The following is a 16838-nucleotide window of genomic DNA, read 5'->3' as shown; positions in this document are numbered from 1 at the left end:
CCTCCTGTACTCAGCAATATGACTGACTCTTCCGGCAGGCAAATCACCAGACTCCTCCCTTTTGGGGCTCCCACTTCATCTGCAAAATGGGAGCAAGTGGGATAGAGGACCAGTCCCCCCAGGGTGCCCTTCCCTCGGGCTGCCCTTCCCTGGCCAGGAAGAGGCTGATGGGAGGAGGGGAGGTGGCACTTGTGGGCTGGCCCTGATATCCAGAAAGACAGGAGGTGGGTCTGAGGGCGGGGGGTGTTTTTGGTGGCACCTGTTTTGGGTCGTTTGCAGAGCGGGCCCCTCCCTGGGTTTCAAGAGCTGCTTGTCAGATCACAACAGAGGGAATGTGGGAATGGGAGCGCGGCGGGGAGGGCGGGCGGGCGGGCCAGGGAGTCTGGACAAACTGGCACATACACGACAGATGTTTGCTCAGAAAAATACAGTAAAATCGTCATGCAAATATAACAGGGAATCTGCTTTCTCACGTCACTGGCTTCTCTGCTTGCTTCTCTGTTTCATCGATCCAGTGTGAGGAGAGGCTGGGGGCAGGTTTTGGGGAGTTGGGGGAGGTCTGCTCTGCATATCCATGCTGGCCCCCTCCCCTCCACTCCCCCAGGAGAACAGTCCTTTCTTTGCAAATGTCACCCCCAAAGTGAGCCCCAGGCTTGGTCTGTCCCCCAAGTGGGGCTCAGCTGAGCCCTAAGGCCCCTTTCCCCTCCCCCAGGAAATGGAGCCCACCACCCAGGGAATGGCACTAGCTTTCCTGGTCAGCATCCCCTCCACAGTATAGGTCTTGGTCCCATCCAGCACCCACCCTCACCCCACAGTCACACCCCTAAAACTCAAGAACCCAACTGAGTGACAGGCCAAAAGCAGGAGTGTGAGGAGAGCCCAGTGGGCTCCTTCCTCTCCTGAGGTGGGTGGGGTGCCAAGGGGCACATGGGCAGGTGGGCAAAGCCAGAGTCATCTCGTTCCCCACTGGCCCACTTGTCATCCACAGGTGCAGGAGAGCTGACTCCCGCCCCTCAGCACCCTGACAGTGTTCAAGACAGTCTCCAAGATAGTCTCAGGACCCCAGATCAGCCCCTTAGAGCTGACCCCAGGAAGCCCCCAGCTCTCGAGAAAGGCAGCCACCCCATCTGGCCCTGCCCTCCCTCACCACCCTCTGCCACCCACACTGACTAAGAGAGAACCCCCAGAAGCCCAACGGTCCCAACTGCCAGGCTCTGGGTTGCCATGGCGACAGAGGCAGGCCAGGAAGGGGGAGGGGCCCCAGGAACCCAGCCTGCTTCTTCCCAGTAGGGGTGTGGGGGGTGCTCACCATTTGTGCTTTGTTCGATGTTGGGTGGGGGTCAGCATGGGAGGAGCGGCCATTTCCATGGAAACATGGGGGCCTCTCAGACCAGTGGGTAAGGTGGGGATAGCCACAGCCAAGAGGGTGTGAGTGGAAAAACCCCAGAAGGCCCTCCTTCCGCTGGGCAGGCTGAGATGCTGCCCAGAGAGCCCACAGCAGGGCTCTGGCAGGTGGGAGGCCAGGACGTAGGGGCAGAGGCAGGAAGGCCCCCAGTGGACTCCACCCCCCCAGCTGCTCTCAGGTATCACAGTTCACCCCTGCCCTTCTGGGATGAGGAGGGGTCTTGGAGGCCCCGAGAGGCTGGGGGGCCAGGGTGTGGAGGCCTGCACCTGAGATGCGGAGGCCGCTGGCCCAGCCGCTCTCCTCAGATCCCACCGACAGCTCCCAGGCTACTTGGAAGACACTTGAAGGGGGCTGGTGGACCGTCCCATGCCTGCACCTCCCCTATGACCAGGACCTCCCACTTCTCCTGGGTGCTGGCATCAGGGGGCAGAGACCCCCCCCCCCACAGCCGCCCATGATGAATCACAGTTCCACGCTCTGGGGGCGTGGCCATGAGCCTTTCTAGAAAGGAAAAGCACCTGCCTGACCCTCAGCTCCAGGAGACCACAGCTCTGGAACGGGTAGTGGATGGACAGAGGGTGAGGGCCCCAGAGGAGCCACTGGGGGAGTGGGGGATAGCACTGGGCTGGGAAACTAGGAGACTGCCTCTCGCCTGCCACGTGACTCCCTTCCTCTGGGCCCTGGTCTCCCCATCCACAAAGGGAGCAAACGATGCCCGATGTCCGTATGCTACTAAGCCTCCCAGAAACCTGTCCCCCATCTGGGGGGACCCACTCCCTGCCCCAGGAGAGCTCGGGTCCATCTCCACCCCGGGCTCCTTTACCCCAAAACCTGTCCCTAGTCCCAGAGCCCCAGACCCCACACCCTCTTCTGGCTTCCTCGTCTGCCCCTCCCCCCTCCCCCCGCCCCCAACCCAGCCCGCATACCCCAGCAGAGTCCCTGGGCAGCACAGTAAAGACGACTGGTTTCGGTATCAGTGTGTAAACTTTAAGGAGAACATGTCTTTGTTTTCCTGTCCGTTATTGTCGGGTGGTGGTTGTTCACAGTCAGGTGGTGGTCAGGTGTGTGCGTGGGTGCGTGCGTGCGGGTGTGCGTGTGCGTCCACTCCTCGGCCCCCAGCGCGCCCCGCCCAGCCGCCCCGGCCCTTCCCCGCGTGCCACTAGCCCGCCCCCTCCAACCTCACCAGGGTCGGGGGTGGGGAGAGGGTCACAGCTTCTGCTGGGCCGAGACCCCCTTCCAGTAATCGAGGATGTCATGCAGGTCCTCGTCCTTGGCGAACTGGACCTTCTTGCGCAGGGCGTGGCCGGCGGCCATGTACACCTCCTCCCGGTGGTGCTTCTTGTAGGGCCGGAAGCGTTCCCAGATCTTGTGCGTGCTCTCGGACGAGTACTCAGGGCTGGAGGAGTAACCTGAGTAGTAGTGTCTGGGGGAGAGCTGCGAGTAGGTGGAGTCCCGCTTGGTGCGGGTTAGCGGCTTGAGGAAGGACACACGCTGGCTCAGGCTGTCGGTGCCCTCCTCGTAGTACAGGGCCGGGAAGCTGTGCCGGTGCTCGCTGCAGTGGTAGGCGGGCTTCACCTCCAGGTGGTGGACGGTGCCACCACCGCCGCCGCTACTGCCGCTGCTGCTGGCCGGCACCAACGGGAGCCGGTCCAGTGGGCTGTTGAGGGGGCTGCCCTTCTCGATGTACTTGGAGTCGCCCTTGGCCAGCCCCGGAGTGGCCGGATGATCCGGCACATCCAGGCTGAAAACCTTGGCGCTCTTGATGGAGCCGCTGGAGGAGACGCTGCAGGTCTTACGAGCCACGGCGGCATCGGCGCTCAGCTGGCGCTGCAGCGGGTGATGGGAGCCCTCCTTATAGGGGGGCGAGAGGAAGCTGGGCCGCTCCAGCACCCCAGGAACAGGGGTGGCGGTGGAGGAAGTGGTGGAGGCTGCAGGGAGGGACTGGCACTCGAAGGCCATCTCAGGGTCCCCGCCACCACTGCCACTCCCCAGGAAAGAGGCCGAGTCCAGCTTCAGGGCATCGATGCAATTGTTAATGATCTGGTTGACCTTGTCCACCTCCTTGGCGATGGTGGAGATCTCAGCGGCCGAGCCCTGGCCGTTCTCCAGCTCAGGGAGGTCATCCTCCGGCCGCGCCAGGCCCTCGCTGCCTGTGCCCGTGCGCACCTCGATATAGTTGCCCTTGGTGGCCACCTTGGGCGTGTCCAACCCAGCCTCCAGCCCCTTGGAGGCGGTGGGCAGCTTCTCCCCGATCATGGAGGGGATGGAAGACATTCGGGACACGGGCAGCACGGGGGGCTCGCCCAGCTTCTGGGTGGCGTGGACAACGGAGCCGGCGTCCACGTCTGCCCCATAGCGCATCTCCAGGATGGTTTTCTTGACCTTGACTGACTTCTGCTTCTCCTCCTGCATGCGTCGCTTGCGCAGGCAGTAGTAGACGGCTCCCAGCACGATGACCATACCGAAGAGGCAGCCCAGGATGGTCATGATGTAGTGGGTGGTGGTGGAGGTGCTGGGTGCCAGGTCGCCGGGCACTGGGTCCCTGGTGGTGAAGGTCAGGCAGGTGTGATTGAAGCGGCGGCTGTTTCGCAGTGAGGTCACGCAGAAGGTGTACTCAGTGTGCGCCCGCAGCTTGTCCAGCGTCACGATCTCTTTCTTGTTCTTGAGTGTCATGACGTCGGAGAAGTAGCTGTTGTTGTATTGGACCAGCACGTACATCTTGCTGTACGGGTGTGGGATGATGACCACCAGGGTGGCTGAGGTGAAGGTGACTTGGTGCAGCTTGATGGCCGGCCCCGCTGACGCGTCCGTGGTGGACGAGGCTGGCGGCTCCACCGACAGGATCTCATCGGGGCTGAAGCCTGAGTTCTCATCAGGCTCCCTCTGGGTGTCAGTGGAGTAGGGCGTGGGGTGGCTTGCAGGCCGGGCAGGCAGCGAGCCATTTCGGCACTTGGCCTGGAGCACGGTGATGGCGTTGAGGCTGTGATAGGGCCGGGGCACCAGCAGTGGGTAGCCAGCGAACTCACGTGGCGACTCGCACTGCAGGCGGTCATAGTTCTTGGTTACATTGTTGAAGACCACAAGCCAGGCCAGGAAGCCGAAGAGGTCGCACTCGCAGTTGAAGGGGTTGCCGGCCAGCTCGCACACCATGAGGCTGGCCAGGCTGGCGAAGGTGGCACCGTCAAGACGGCTGAGGCGGTTGGAGGACAGGTCAATGCTGATGAGGCTCGGGCACTCGGAGAAGGCGGCGGGCGTCACCACCTCGATGAGGTTGTGCTGCACGAAGAGGAACTGCAGGCGGCCCATGCCCCGCAGCATGCCCTCGGTCAGGTTGCTGAGCTTGTTGTAGCCCAGCTGCAGCACCTGCAGGCTCGACTGGCCCAGGAAGGCGCCGTCCTCGATGTAGGAGATCTCGTTCTTGGTGAGGTTGAGGTCGGTGAGGTTCCCGAAGCGGTTGAGCGAGGAGTAGAGCACAGCCTTGAGTTTGTTCTCGTTGAGCCGCAGGTCATGCACAGTGCTGTTGATGTGCTGCGGGATGGTCTCATAGGGTGGCTGGTTCTGGCTGCAGATGGCCAGCCACACATACCCCTTGTCGCCCTCGATGAGCCAGCAGTCGGCGCGCACGGTTCCCGGCCGGCACACGCACAGCAGCGCGGCCGCACACAGCCCCAGGCGCAGCATGGCTCTAGCCACGGCCCCCTCTCAGGCCTGGCTCAGGGTAGGGGGCCGGGGCGCCGGGGGGCCTAGTGGCCAGAGGTTGGGGCCAGCAGCACAGTCCTCCCTGGGGCTGCCACCATCTTTGGGGGGACCCCCAGCTCGGGGGCCCCAGGTGAAGCGGGCACGGCCAGTGCCAACCGTCAGGGGGCCTTCTGGGGTGCTACCCACAGTCGCTGGGCACCAGAGCCAGACCAAGGCCAGGGGGGCTGCGGGCCCCACAGCCTGCTTCCCCGAGGTGCTCCTTTCCTGCCAGGAAGATGCCTAGGTTCTCGGGGCTTGACTTCCTCCGCCTCTTCCTCTTCCTCCTGGGGCTCTGGGCTCAGAATTTCAGACGATTCCCACAGGAGGCTGGAGACTGGGACTCTGAGGGGGGAGCACGAAAGGTGGGGACAGGAAGGAAGAGACCCGTCTGTCACCTGGTTCCTGAAAGGCAGCACCGAGAGGGTGACAGATCAGCGTGAAGGCTCAGGGCAGCCCTCTAAGCTCCAGTGCAGGCCCCCAGCCCCACTCCCACCCCCTCCCAGGGCATCCTGTGCCAGCAGCACTCTGGGTCCCTGTTACATAAAAGGAGGAAGGTGGCAGGGGGGGGCAAGAGGGGGAAGAGGGGGCCAGAGGACCTGGGAGGGGGGAAATCAAAGAAACAAGAGGGAGGAGGGAGGGGACAGTGCTGAAGCCAGAAGGGAGACTGGAGACTTAACAGGGCAGGGGCAGATACACATGCACGTGTCAGCATCCTCGCGTCCACACTCGTCCACCTGCCCGCACAAAGACCCACATGCCCCCATGCGAATCAGAACTGCATAGCAAGCTCACATAGACAGGTGCGCACAACCACACACACACACACTCACAAGCACACCTACAGTCTTGTGTTCGACAACAGGCCCGTACACACATGGTACACCCGGGCAGCCACCCTGCAATCCAGAAAAGAATTAAGGAGCCCAGCAAAATGCCTCCTCTCCTCCATGCCCAAAGATAAATAATTCATTTGTTGTGTAACTGCTCTTGTTCCAAAAATAATTCCCTTGTCTCGGCTTTCATGGGGGAGGAGGGGGAGCAGAGCAACATGGTTGTGAGCCCCCCAGGCAGGGGGTACACAGCGGCTGGGGTCTCCCGCAGTGGGAGGGCAGGAGATGAGCTCTTATAGCAAAAGCAGAGCCGAGGGAAAGAGAGAGCGAGTCTGGGAACCCAGACACACTCCCAATAGCCCCTCCTCATAGTGTTTTCCAGTAGGGGGCACCCCCAACACTGATCCTGCAGGGGGTGCCTCAGGTAGAAGACAGAGGCATCTCCTCAGTGGCGGGAGAGTTAGAGGCCCAGAGAGGGGCAGCGACCTGCCCAGAGTCATATACTGCAGCCTGGGTCGCGGCCAGGATCAAGGCTCCTGAGCCAGCAGCATTCCGGCCTGGAGCCCTATCCACCCTGCTCGATTAGTCAGATGGACTGCACCACCTCTGAGTCCTGTCTCCACATCTGTAGTGGGGACCAGGCCCCTGCCGGGCCTCTGATCGGGGGAGAAGTAAAGTGAGCCATGTTGCTCATGCTCGACTTGCAGGGGTCAGGGGAGGCTGTGCAGGGCTCCCAGCCCGCAGACCCTCCATTTCATGAATTTCAATATAGGGGGATCTTGCCCTGGTCTCCCAGCAAGCCAGACACGGCCCGTCACCCAGATCAGTCTCTCACACCCAGTGCTCTCCTGGCTGCGGGAAGAGCTCAGCCCTCCCTCCGTCCGTCCTGGGCACTGGCCAGGGATGTGAAGATTAAGCCAGAGAAACCCATGTTTGGATCAAGGAAGCCAAAGACTGTTGACAAGGGCCACCTCTGCCTCCCGCTCCTCCTCCCGGGAAACTCCAGGAAAGAGAGCGCTTTAAGAAAAAATGTGAAACCTTTGCTGTTAAAAGCAAAACCAATTTACAGCCCTGAGCCCCAGAGGGCTGGAACTGAGGAAAGGGAAGTGGAGAGGGAGAGAAGTCCCCAGAGCAGCGCAGGCGGGCAGTTTCCACTGAGGAGGCAAGTGAACAGGGCATCCAGATGTCCCCTCAGATGGAAGGCTGATGCAGCATGAGAGGCTGTGATTATCACGGTTGCCACAGGGGGTCAGCCTCACACCTCCTCGACATCCGCCCCCACCCCCCACACCCCCCCCCCCGGCCCCCGCCCACCCCCACCACCAGTCTCTGGGCCAGCTCAGGCTGAGAGGCCGGATGGGGGCTGGGGAGGAGGTAACCACGAGGTTGCGGGTCAAGATGAGGTCCCCAGGCAGCAGAGAGCATTTTTGTGTTGGCTCTGCCAAGCACATTCTCAGGGCTGGAGTCAGGAGACCTGGGCTCCCTTCTGACGTGGCAGCTGGCTCCCAGGGGGCCTCAGGCCAGTCCTACCCTTCTGGGGCCTCACTGCCCCTCCCCGCCAGGCAGGGAGGTTGAGCCGCAGGAGGCTGACTGGCCAGGTCTGTCCTGTCAGAGGACCCTCCGTCTGCGCCTCCGCCGGCTGGGAACGTCTGGGGGCCGCATTTGTATGCAGGTGATGTGAGGTGTGCGCTGGCGTGTATGAGGAGACAGGTGTGCAGGCCAACGTGTGCACACTCATGCCCGTGTGCACAGGTCATGTGCCCACCTGGCCAGCTACAGGAGTGAATGGCAGAGTAAGAAGGGCTACCTGTGAGTGGAGGAGTGGGAAGGGATGCATGTGGGCCATCTCATGGGAAGGCAGGTGCGCCCCTGCCGGGATGTTGACATGTTAATAAGCATGTGTGTCCCCCGTGAATGTGTGTGTGTGTACACACATGCGCAACTTTAGCCGCATCAGGCCCCCCCTCCCACCCTCAGATCTGAGTTGCTCAAAGCGGAACCCACTCAGGCAGACCTAGCAGCTAGCAGGCAGGCAAAGCTGGCCAGACTCTTGGAAATCCCAGGCCAAGCTGAGGGTGTGGGAAGAGGCAAAGGGGAGGGGAGTGGAGTAGGCGAAGGGGCCCAGGCTTGAGAGAGGGCCGGGGTGGGGTGGGGGCCGCACTAGCCCTGCCCTGCATCCTCCCTTCCCAAACAGTCCAAGGGGTACAGTGGCACCTGTGCCCCTAGCCTAGCCCCTCTGAGCTCTGCCCACCTTGGCCCTCAAGGTGACCCCGCCCTCTCTCCTGCTCCTCCTGGTGTCCAGCTCCCCGCTCCCGCCCCCGTGACTCAGAGTGGGGAGGAGGCTCCCCATTACCCCATCCCATCGTCCCAGGTGCGTCAGCTGCCTGTCCCTGACCCGGGCTGCCTGCCCACCACCCGTCGAGGCCTGACGCAGCCAGGGAGGGGGGACGGCAAGGCCGCTAAGGCGCTGACAGCAGCACTTGGCCCCCCGCCCGGCTGCACACCCACTCGAGGTGTGGGGAGGGGTGTGCCGGCTGCTGTGCTGTCGGGGCCTCAGGCTGACGGTTCTGGGGGCCGGGCCTCCCCCTGCTCCCACAGGAGTGACGCCCCAGCCCAGACAGTAGTGGGAGGAACCAGGGCCCTATCCGCACCCCCACCCCGCCCCACACGCCAGGGGCTGGTGAGAGAGAGAGGAAGTGAGGAGCTGCAGCCCAGAGGCGAGAGCTGAGGAGGAGGGAGAAGCCAGAATCTGGAGCCAGCTGAGCAGGGAGAGACAGAAGAATAGAGATAAATGGAGAGGGAGCATGGGAGACGGAGGAATCGATCGGCAGAGAAGCACGGCATGATGACAAATGTGGGGGGTTCGAGGGAGGGCACACAGTCCAGCTGCCCACTCCGCCCACCCACCCAGGGGCCAGGGAGACAGATGATCACTGAAGCCACCAAGATGCTGTCTGTGACCAGCCCGGGAGCGGGGTGGCCAGCGGCAGGAAGCGGCTGTTGGAAGCAGAGGTCTTTACTGCCCAGGACGCAACCAGTCCAAAACCTGGGAGGGTATGGCCACCCTGGGAAGCCAACTGTGGGCCAGTGGCTGGGCACCAGGGCTTGTGCAGCAAAGAGTAGTGCTCCCAGCTGACCTGGACCCCTCTCCTAATGTCCTACTGTCGCCCCGCTCCCATAGGTGTGGGTATTGAGTGAACTCTGGCCAGAGAGGGGGGCAGACCAGCAGCTCTTCGAGGGTCTCTCTCCTGCCGCCACAGAGATGGAACGTGGCAAAGTTAGGGGGCAGCATGCCATCGAGGGGTCCTGGGGACCCCAGTCTAGCAGGCTACACACTGCATGATGTCCGCTCTCATGTGGACACCCCTGCACAGAAGGAAGAGTCGGCGAGCCCATGAGGGTCTGAGAGGAACTGAAGAGGGGCCGGGGGTCTCTGTTCGGAGCTGGGCCTCAGAACATCCAAGTCACTCGGGGCAGAGCCCTCCCCTCTCTCCAGGGCTCAGCACCCACCCTCAAGTTGCCGGTCATCCCTGATGGATTCTGTGCCCTGCTCCAGTGGCCAGGATTCAAGACCCCTCCATGGACTCAGAATCCTAGAACCTCTGAGCAGCCAGGACACGGCCTCCTGGCTCTGCCCAGCCCCAGTCACTGTCAGAGGGGAAGGTGAGGCCAGGACTGCGGAGGGCACGTCCGGCTGGTGGCAGGTCCGCTCAGGACCCAGGGTTGCAGCAACAGACTTTGATACGCCAACCTTGAATCCTCTCTGGGAGCTTACTCCCCCGACATGGGCCCCACCCCCCAGCTGCCCCAGGACACTGGGCACGGGCGAGTTTCTCTGCCTGGGAGAGAAAGTGGGTTTGAACGACCCCTCCCTGCAGGGCTCCAGGGCAAGCATGCTGCCTGGCGCAGAGCAGGTGGCGTCAGAGAATGTTAGCTACCATCCTTCATGAGGCTCTTCTCATGATTTCCTCACACGCCCATCAGGGTTCCCCCGGACTCAGGCTCCCTGAAGCCCTCGGTCACATCCCCCCAGACCTTTTACTTCAGGGCTGGCCATCAAGCTCCTCAGTCAGAGGGGAGCTTTGACCTCTCTACCCCAGGCTGTGGGGCTGGGAGGGTCAGGGGGTCATTGGGCCACTCCTGCCTGGGCTGGGCGAGATGATGAACAGGGTAAGGGCCTGTGTGTCCCCAGGCTCAGGGCGGCTGGGGGGGTGGGGTGGGCAGAGGTCAGAAGGCAAGAGGTGGGGCCGCTGACTCTGAGAACTTGGGTCCTCTCCAGACCTCAGTTTTTCCACCTGTGTGGCAAGGTGAGTGTCTCCCAGCCCCCAGGGCTCCCAACAAAACCCTAGGACACAGTGGAGACAAACACACTCTCTACAGGGCAGGAAGCCTGGCGAATGGACAGCTCCTGCGCATAACGTCACACCCTTGTGGATGTTGGTAGGGTCCTGGGAGTTGATGGGGGAGATGCCATGCGTGTTCGACCTCCCAGGAGCGGGACGTAAGGCTTAGCCAGGGAAATCTCATTTGCAGCAGCTGATCAGCCCTGGCACGGGCTTCTCCCTGCGCCGGCTGGCCAAGGCTCCCTGAGGTGCCACTGACATTGTCCGTGTCAATGCCATTACCCAGGATTAGGAGAATCAAGGACCCCTGGGGTCCAGCCAGAACTCGAGGGGCGGGCGGCCACCTCACCTCTGCTGGAAGCACAGCACCAAGCTAGGGGTCTCAGAGGTTGGCTGCCACCGCTCTGCCCTCAGGGACAAAGCCTGCCACCCCCTGGGAACTGGATACTGGGTCTTGTCACTGTCTCCACCTCACCAGGGCTCCTTGGGCAGGCTGCTCAGGGCCTTGCTTCCTCACCTGTGAAATGGGATAATTATACCTTTGCCCCTGAACTACTGTCTGGTAAATGAACCATCAGGATTTCAGGTACAAAGAGCCCTAGCTGCAGGACAGAAAGGAAAAAAAAAAGCATGGATGTGGGAGGCCAAGGGTCCTGAGAGTGAATGCTGTGCTGTGTGACACAGGGCACGTTAACTAACCTCTCGGGGCTTCAGTCCCTTTCCCATAAGAGCGACACAGCTAAACAGACTCATCTGCATCTGATAGTTCACATTCCTTGAATGTCAAATTAGCCCTGCATGGTTGGTGCTGTTGGCTTCATCTAACAGATGAAACACCAAGGCCCCTTCCTTCTCCAGCTTCCTGCAAAGACCTGGGTCCATCACAGGGACGGGACATGTGGGCCATCTTGTGGGTTTCCTGCCCCTTGAGTAAACACCCCCCTCCCTACCAGGAAAGCATGTAAGAGTGGACCATCCGTAAACAGAGAGAGAATTCAACATGTCCATTCATCAGGAGGTACTTAGTCCAGGCCACCTATGCTCCTCCAGTATCCCCAGGCACATGCCCACCTCAGGGCCTTTGCACATGCTACCCTGCTTGGCATGCCCTTGCCCCAATATCCACACAACCCCACTACCCCACTTCATTCAAGTCTCTGCTCAACTGCTCCCCTCAACCTCGCCCTCCCTGATACCAAACCTGAGATGGTCCACTTGCTCCGGTCCCTTCAGAGCCCTCAGCAATACCAGACACCATTTAGCGCCTTATCATTCCCTCCCCGCCCCCATCATAAAATAAAAGGAGGCTTTACCTTGTTCGAAACTGTAACCTCCATGCCTGGAACAGGGCCAGGCATTTAGCAGGTGCCAGAACATGATGTGTGGAGTGACAGATCAGGGCTAGGGACAGGGACGAGGGACAGAAGGAGATCCTGGAGTCCCTGACTCTACTGAGTCAGGACTTGAACCATCAGCGGGAAGGGTTCCACTACTGATGAGGTGCTCACGGTGTGCAAGAAATGTGCTGAGCCTTCTCTTTAGCCTCAGGGCTCTGCTGATGCCTCCTATCTCTCAGATGAGGAAACAGGCTCAGAGAGGTGCCATCATCTGCCCTAGACCACATAGCTGGGAACTTGAACTGGCCTGAGCTCTTAGAACTACCAGACTTCCCAGGATCCCTGCAGATATGACTTCCCCTGACTTGAGTACCTCCAGGGACAGGGATCTCAGCACCCATCTGAGGCTACTGACTCCCTTCTTGAACAGCTCTGATTGTTAGAGGTGTCTTTATATTACAAAGCCAGACCTAGCTGCTGTGCCTCTGTCCGCTCATTGGTCCCAGCCTGCCACTGGCCAGACCCAGCCCATCTGGAGCCTCTGCGGCCAAGAGCCCTCCTCAGCAGCCCTTCTGGTACTTGTTCAACTGTATCTCATGCTTCTGCCATCCGCATATCCAGCCTAAGTCCTCAAGTCCTCTACTGCTCTTCATACTCCATGGTGTCAAGTCTCACACCCTTGGGTCCAGCCGTCCTGGGTCACGCTTGCTGTCAAGGTCCCTCCTAAAAGCTGTCACCTAGAGCTGAGAGCCTCAGCACCAACATGGTTGGAGCAGTGACAGGCACCAGGGACCCTCTGCCTCACTCGCTTCGGCTCCATGGTCGTTAGAGCAGTGTAAACATGCACAGCAGTGTGTCCTCACCTTGTCCGAGATGCCAACCAAACCCCTAGACCCCCTCGCACATCCTGCCAGGCTGCCCTGATGCCCTCAGAATATCGTCAGGCAGCTCCGGGAAGTATCTGTTTTGGTTTCACCCGAGGTGCCAGGTTTCCGTCCACTCCCATTCAGTCACGTCTTGTTAGTCTCAGGCCTCCGTGCCAGCTGCTCCACATCTCGGGGGAGCTGGCTCCTGCCCCCTGACACCGTGGCACCTGCTCCCGGCTCCGTGCCCTCACGTGCCAGGTGAGCAGGATGTGCTGGCTGCATCCATGTCACAGGGAATCAGGGAACAGGCCCGCAGCTCAGCCCTGGGGTGGGGGTGGGGGGCACGCTGTCCAACCAGCCACACACTCGCCCACGCTCTTACGCACCCACACAGCATCACTGCACACCCACTGTGTGCCTGGGATGTGTGTTATTGCAGACAGACTTGCTCTACCTTGACCGGGTTTCCAACTTACCCAAAAGAGCTTAGTAAGAACACGGCCACATCAACAGCAACAGTTACAGGGGTTAATTGGGTTGGCAAGGCCTCGATGCATCGTGCACCCATCTCCAAGAGGAGTAACCTCGGCCAGAGAAGGGGGCTGGGCTAGTTTGCTGTGCCACGCGCTGTTATGACACTCGGAGGGCAGGCTCTCTGTGTCACCTTGGGCAGGTCAGCGCCTTGCCCCCTCTGGGCCTCAGTTTCCTCATCTGTCTATCAGGAGAACAGCTGAGTGCTTGTGTCTCTCTGGTTTGCTGGGGCCACCCCCAGCCCTGCTCACTGGGTCATCTCCCAAGAGCCCCACTGGGGCCTGGGCTTCCCCTGCTCCCAGGGGTGTCGGATCTGTTGTTGGCACCAGGCTGGGTCCAGACCTCCGTGGAAGGAGGTAGGCAGGAGGATGGAAGGGCTTTGGGGAAACCACCCAGCAGCCTGCTAGGAGAGGCCCTGACACTGGTTCTGTGGGCAACTCTTCACATGGCCCACTCCCTGGTACCCACCCCCCGACCCTAAGCAACACACCATCCACCCCAGCCATCCCCAGGACTACTGTGCAGAGCATGTGACCCTCCTGCTCACAGCCAAGAATGACCTGTATTAAAAGTCTGTCTCCTAGTCCCACTGCAGGAGTCATCTCTGGCTTTCCCAGAATCCCCCAGGCCATTCAAGGGACTGCCTCCTCCATCTGACCTGTGACTCCCCAACTGACCCCTGCTTTCCCCCACCTGACCCTTGCCTCCCCACCTTGCCCCTCACCCCCACCTGGCCCCTGCCCTCCCCCATCTGGCCCTGCCTTCCCACCTGGTCTCTGCCGCTCAACTGGCCCCTGCCTCCCCCACCTGCTCCCTGCTTGCCCCTTGGCCTTGGTTCCGGCACACCCCAGGCCCCGCTCAGCTGCATTCCCGGGCACTACTCACCAGTCTCCACTGGACCCGCTCTTTCACCAGTGCCTGCGCACGCACGGCTGCCTCTGCCTGCATGGCCTCCATTCATTCATTCAATAAACATTTATGGAGCACCTACTATGTACCAGGCGCCGGCTAGGCCCACCCTCCCGGCTCTGCTCCCTCTCCAGGGCCCCAAGGGGTGAATATTTCCCTGCTTTCCAACACCCTCAGGGCTGCCCCGGGGCGGATGGGCATGGCTGGAGCCCACGGGGAGAAGCGGAGGCTCCTCCAGGTGGCAGAGAGCGGAGCCCCGGGGGCAAAATGAAAAGAGTCCTGGGCTGACACGGGTAGGCCTAATCACTTCTCATGTGAACTCACTTAATCCTCTGCACAACCTCATGAGTCATGCTGTTTTTATTCCCACTTTACAGAGGAGGAAACTGAGGTTTCACAACTACTACAAAGTGGCTTTGACCCTCCATGGCACCAGGCTCTGGGTCAAGACATACTATGAGTTCCTGTTTCATCTGGACAAAGGCTTTAAAAAATTTTTTTTGAATTACTTGCCAATATTGATAACTTGGGAGATTTTATTTTTAAAATCCCCACTTCTGGAATGACTGGAAAACCTGGAAGAACTGGCTGCCCACCTTCTACATCCCTGCGGAGACAGGGCGGATGGCACGACCTCCCTGGTTCTGTGGCTCTGGGACACTCTGAAGGCATAGATCTTTTTGTGGGAATGGCAGGTCTCTGATTACGAATCTGGGGCTCAAGAGCTCTGTAGTTCCTTGATCCTAAAAGTCTACTTGGCCTCTGTGTCACTGATGGTACAAGACTGCCCTGGCCCATCCACAACCTTTGCTCACCTCCAAGCAGGCCCACTGGAGTGGAGACCCCAAACCAGGAGAGCACCCCCTCACCCCTGACCTGCCTGTCACCCTGCGGGGTCCCTGGCTCTTCAACAATGCTGCTCGGTTTGCTGGGTCAAGTTGGGGGCTCCTGGTGGGGTTTGGGAGTAATGGGCTCCCAAATACGATTCCTACTCCATAAAATATTGCCAGCCAGGATGGGCCGAGGCTCCCACCAAGGCTGCTGTGAACACCGGGAGGCCTAAAGCCTTGGCTGCTCAAGCCACAGCCCAGAGTGGGTACTGTGGCAAAGGGCTCTGGGGCTTCGAGAATGGCCCCTTGCTCCTGCCCCTCCCCCAGAGCTCAGGTTCCCCTTGCTCTGCTCACCTGGGACTCCTGCCCACCCTCCCCACAGCCTCTCCCAGGCCACCACGTGGGCTCATAGCTGGCCAGGGCCAGGCCCGTCCCAGGGTGACAGCCTATCACAATCCTGAACCAGGTGGTCGCTTGGGGTCCCTCTCCTAGCCCTGAGACTGGCTTCTCTGCAGGGGTTGGTGGGGGGGATATGGCTTGCAGGGGCCTGCAGCTGTGGCACCAGAGAACAAGGAAGCTCTGTTTGGGCAGGAGGAGCCCCGGAAGTGCCCAGGGGAGGGCCACCCCATGGACTGCCGGCTGCACAGAAACCATAGCCTGGGACACGTGTCCACCAAGTCTGCGTGGCCAACCCATAGAGACTGGCCCTCCTTAGTGTTCTCCTAGAAGGACAGGCCACCTTCAACTCAAATCCCGGCCCTGCCACTGAATGAAGAGCGTGGCCCAGGCAAGCTACGTCTTTCCTCTGAGTCTCAGTCTCCTCTTCTGTAAAATGGGACTAAAAGGGCGCGACCTCAGAGGGTGGGAGAACGGAAGCTTCGGAGCAAGTCTGGCACATAGTAAGTGCTCATAGCTACCTCTAGAATGGGTATGATGGCCTGGCTCACAGGTGTGGCACAGTGCCTGGCACTAACAGGGTCCCTGTGACCCATCGCTGCAGCAGTGGCAGCGAGGAAGGGATGAGGCCTGGCCCTGGACAGTGTCTGCCTTCCTGCCTGTTCCTGCCCCCTCAGAGACCTGCTCCCACCCCTGCCTTTAGCCTGCTCCCCAGCCTCGGTTTCTCTCCCGTTGCCAAAGCACAATGGCTGTTATAATTAACGGATTATCTCAGTGCGACAGCTGTGGTCCTTTGAAAATTGGGTTGAATAACAAGATCCCGGCGTATGGTAATTTCTTTTCATCCCCTGCTCCCTCTTTCTCTCTCCCTCGCTTCAGCCTTGTTACGCATGCAAATATTTCTTCCCCTTTCCCTCCTTCCCAAACACCTCCTCCTCCTCGGGATGGCAGTGGGGGACAGACTACGGTTCTGCTTTCTGGTAACAGCCAGGTGGGAACTGATCCTCCTGGGCCCCTAACATGCTCCTGGCGCTGGGCAGACTGCCTGACACATGTGACTTCTGTCATCTCCCGGGCAGACCTAAGTCCCTACACCCCAGGATTCCTCCTTCCTGCCAGGCCACTCCCTCCTTGGGCTACTTTGCGGGGACCCTCCCTGAAGTCCTGGTCCCCCCTCTCTGATCTTCCCAAACCTACTTTCCCACTCCTACTGCCCAGCATCTCTGCCCCTCCCAAGGCTTCTGTTAGCAGCTTGGTACCAACCACCATCTTCCTCCCACTGCCTTCTGGACCCCTCCCTGGCACGTGAAACTCCGCCTGTCCTCATCCACGACTGGACTCGCCTCCCACTGCCCACCTGCTCCCCCACCCCTGCTTCTCTCCCCTGCCCCTGAGCCAGGCAGGAGCATCCCCACGTGCCCACACCTGGGTGGTCTTGGTGTACGCCCTCCCACTGCTCCTGTCCTGCTGCAGTCTCCTTCCTCACCCCAGGTGAATTTCTCATTCTGCATGCTCAAGGGTCTCCCTGCCTCCACTCTCAGCACCCCCTCCACCCAGCAGAGGAGGAGCATTCTAAACGTACATCTTACATCGGAGCATGGTGCTCCCTTGCTCAAAAGCCTTCACCGGCTCCGGTACTAATCTGGGAAATTC

The 16838-nt window shown here is 60.5% G+C and overlaps 1 protein-coding gene across 1 annotated transcript; it reads right to left on the bottom strand.

Annotated features, from left to right (window-relative positions):
- Nucleotides 1–483: 483 nt before the first annotated feature.
- Nucleotides 484–14840, bottom strand: LOC120861177 (protein phosphatase 1 regulatory subunit 29). Its single transcript, XM_040236832.1, has 2 exons — nucleotides 13936–14840; nucleotides 484–5545 (listed from the first exon to the last, which is right to left on the bottom strand). Exon 2 carries the CDS (start codon nucleotides 5084–5086, stop codon nucleotides 2612–2614), a length of 2475 nt encoding a protein of 824 aa, XP_040092766.1. The 5' UTR covers nucleotides 5087–5545; nucleotides 13936–14840; the 3' UTR covers nucleotides 484–2611.
- Between the last annotated feature and the right edge of the window lie 1998 nt (nucleotides 14841–16838).

Source organism: Oryx dammah, unplaced genomic scaffold (genome assembly GCF_014754425.2).
Source record: "Oryx dammah isolate SB20612 unplaced genomic scaffold, SCBI_Odam_1.1 HiC_scaffold_11229, whole genome shotgun sequence".
Classification (NCBI taxonomy): domain Eukaryota; kingdom Metazoa; phylum Chordata; class Mammalia; order Artiodactyla; family Bovidae; genus Oryx; species Oryx dammah.
This window is presented reverse-complemented; position numbering and strand designations above follow the sequence as displayed.

Bases quoted from the DNA above. Each gene is read 5' to 3' on its own strand.
- LOC120861177 (XM_040236832.1), bottom strand. From the start codon at position 5,086: ATGCTGCGCCTGGGGCTGTGTGCGGCCGCGCTGCTGTGCGTGTGCCGG.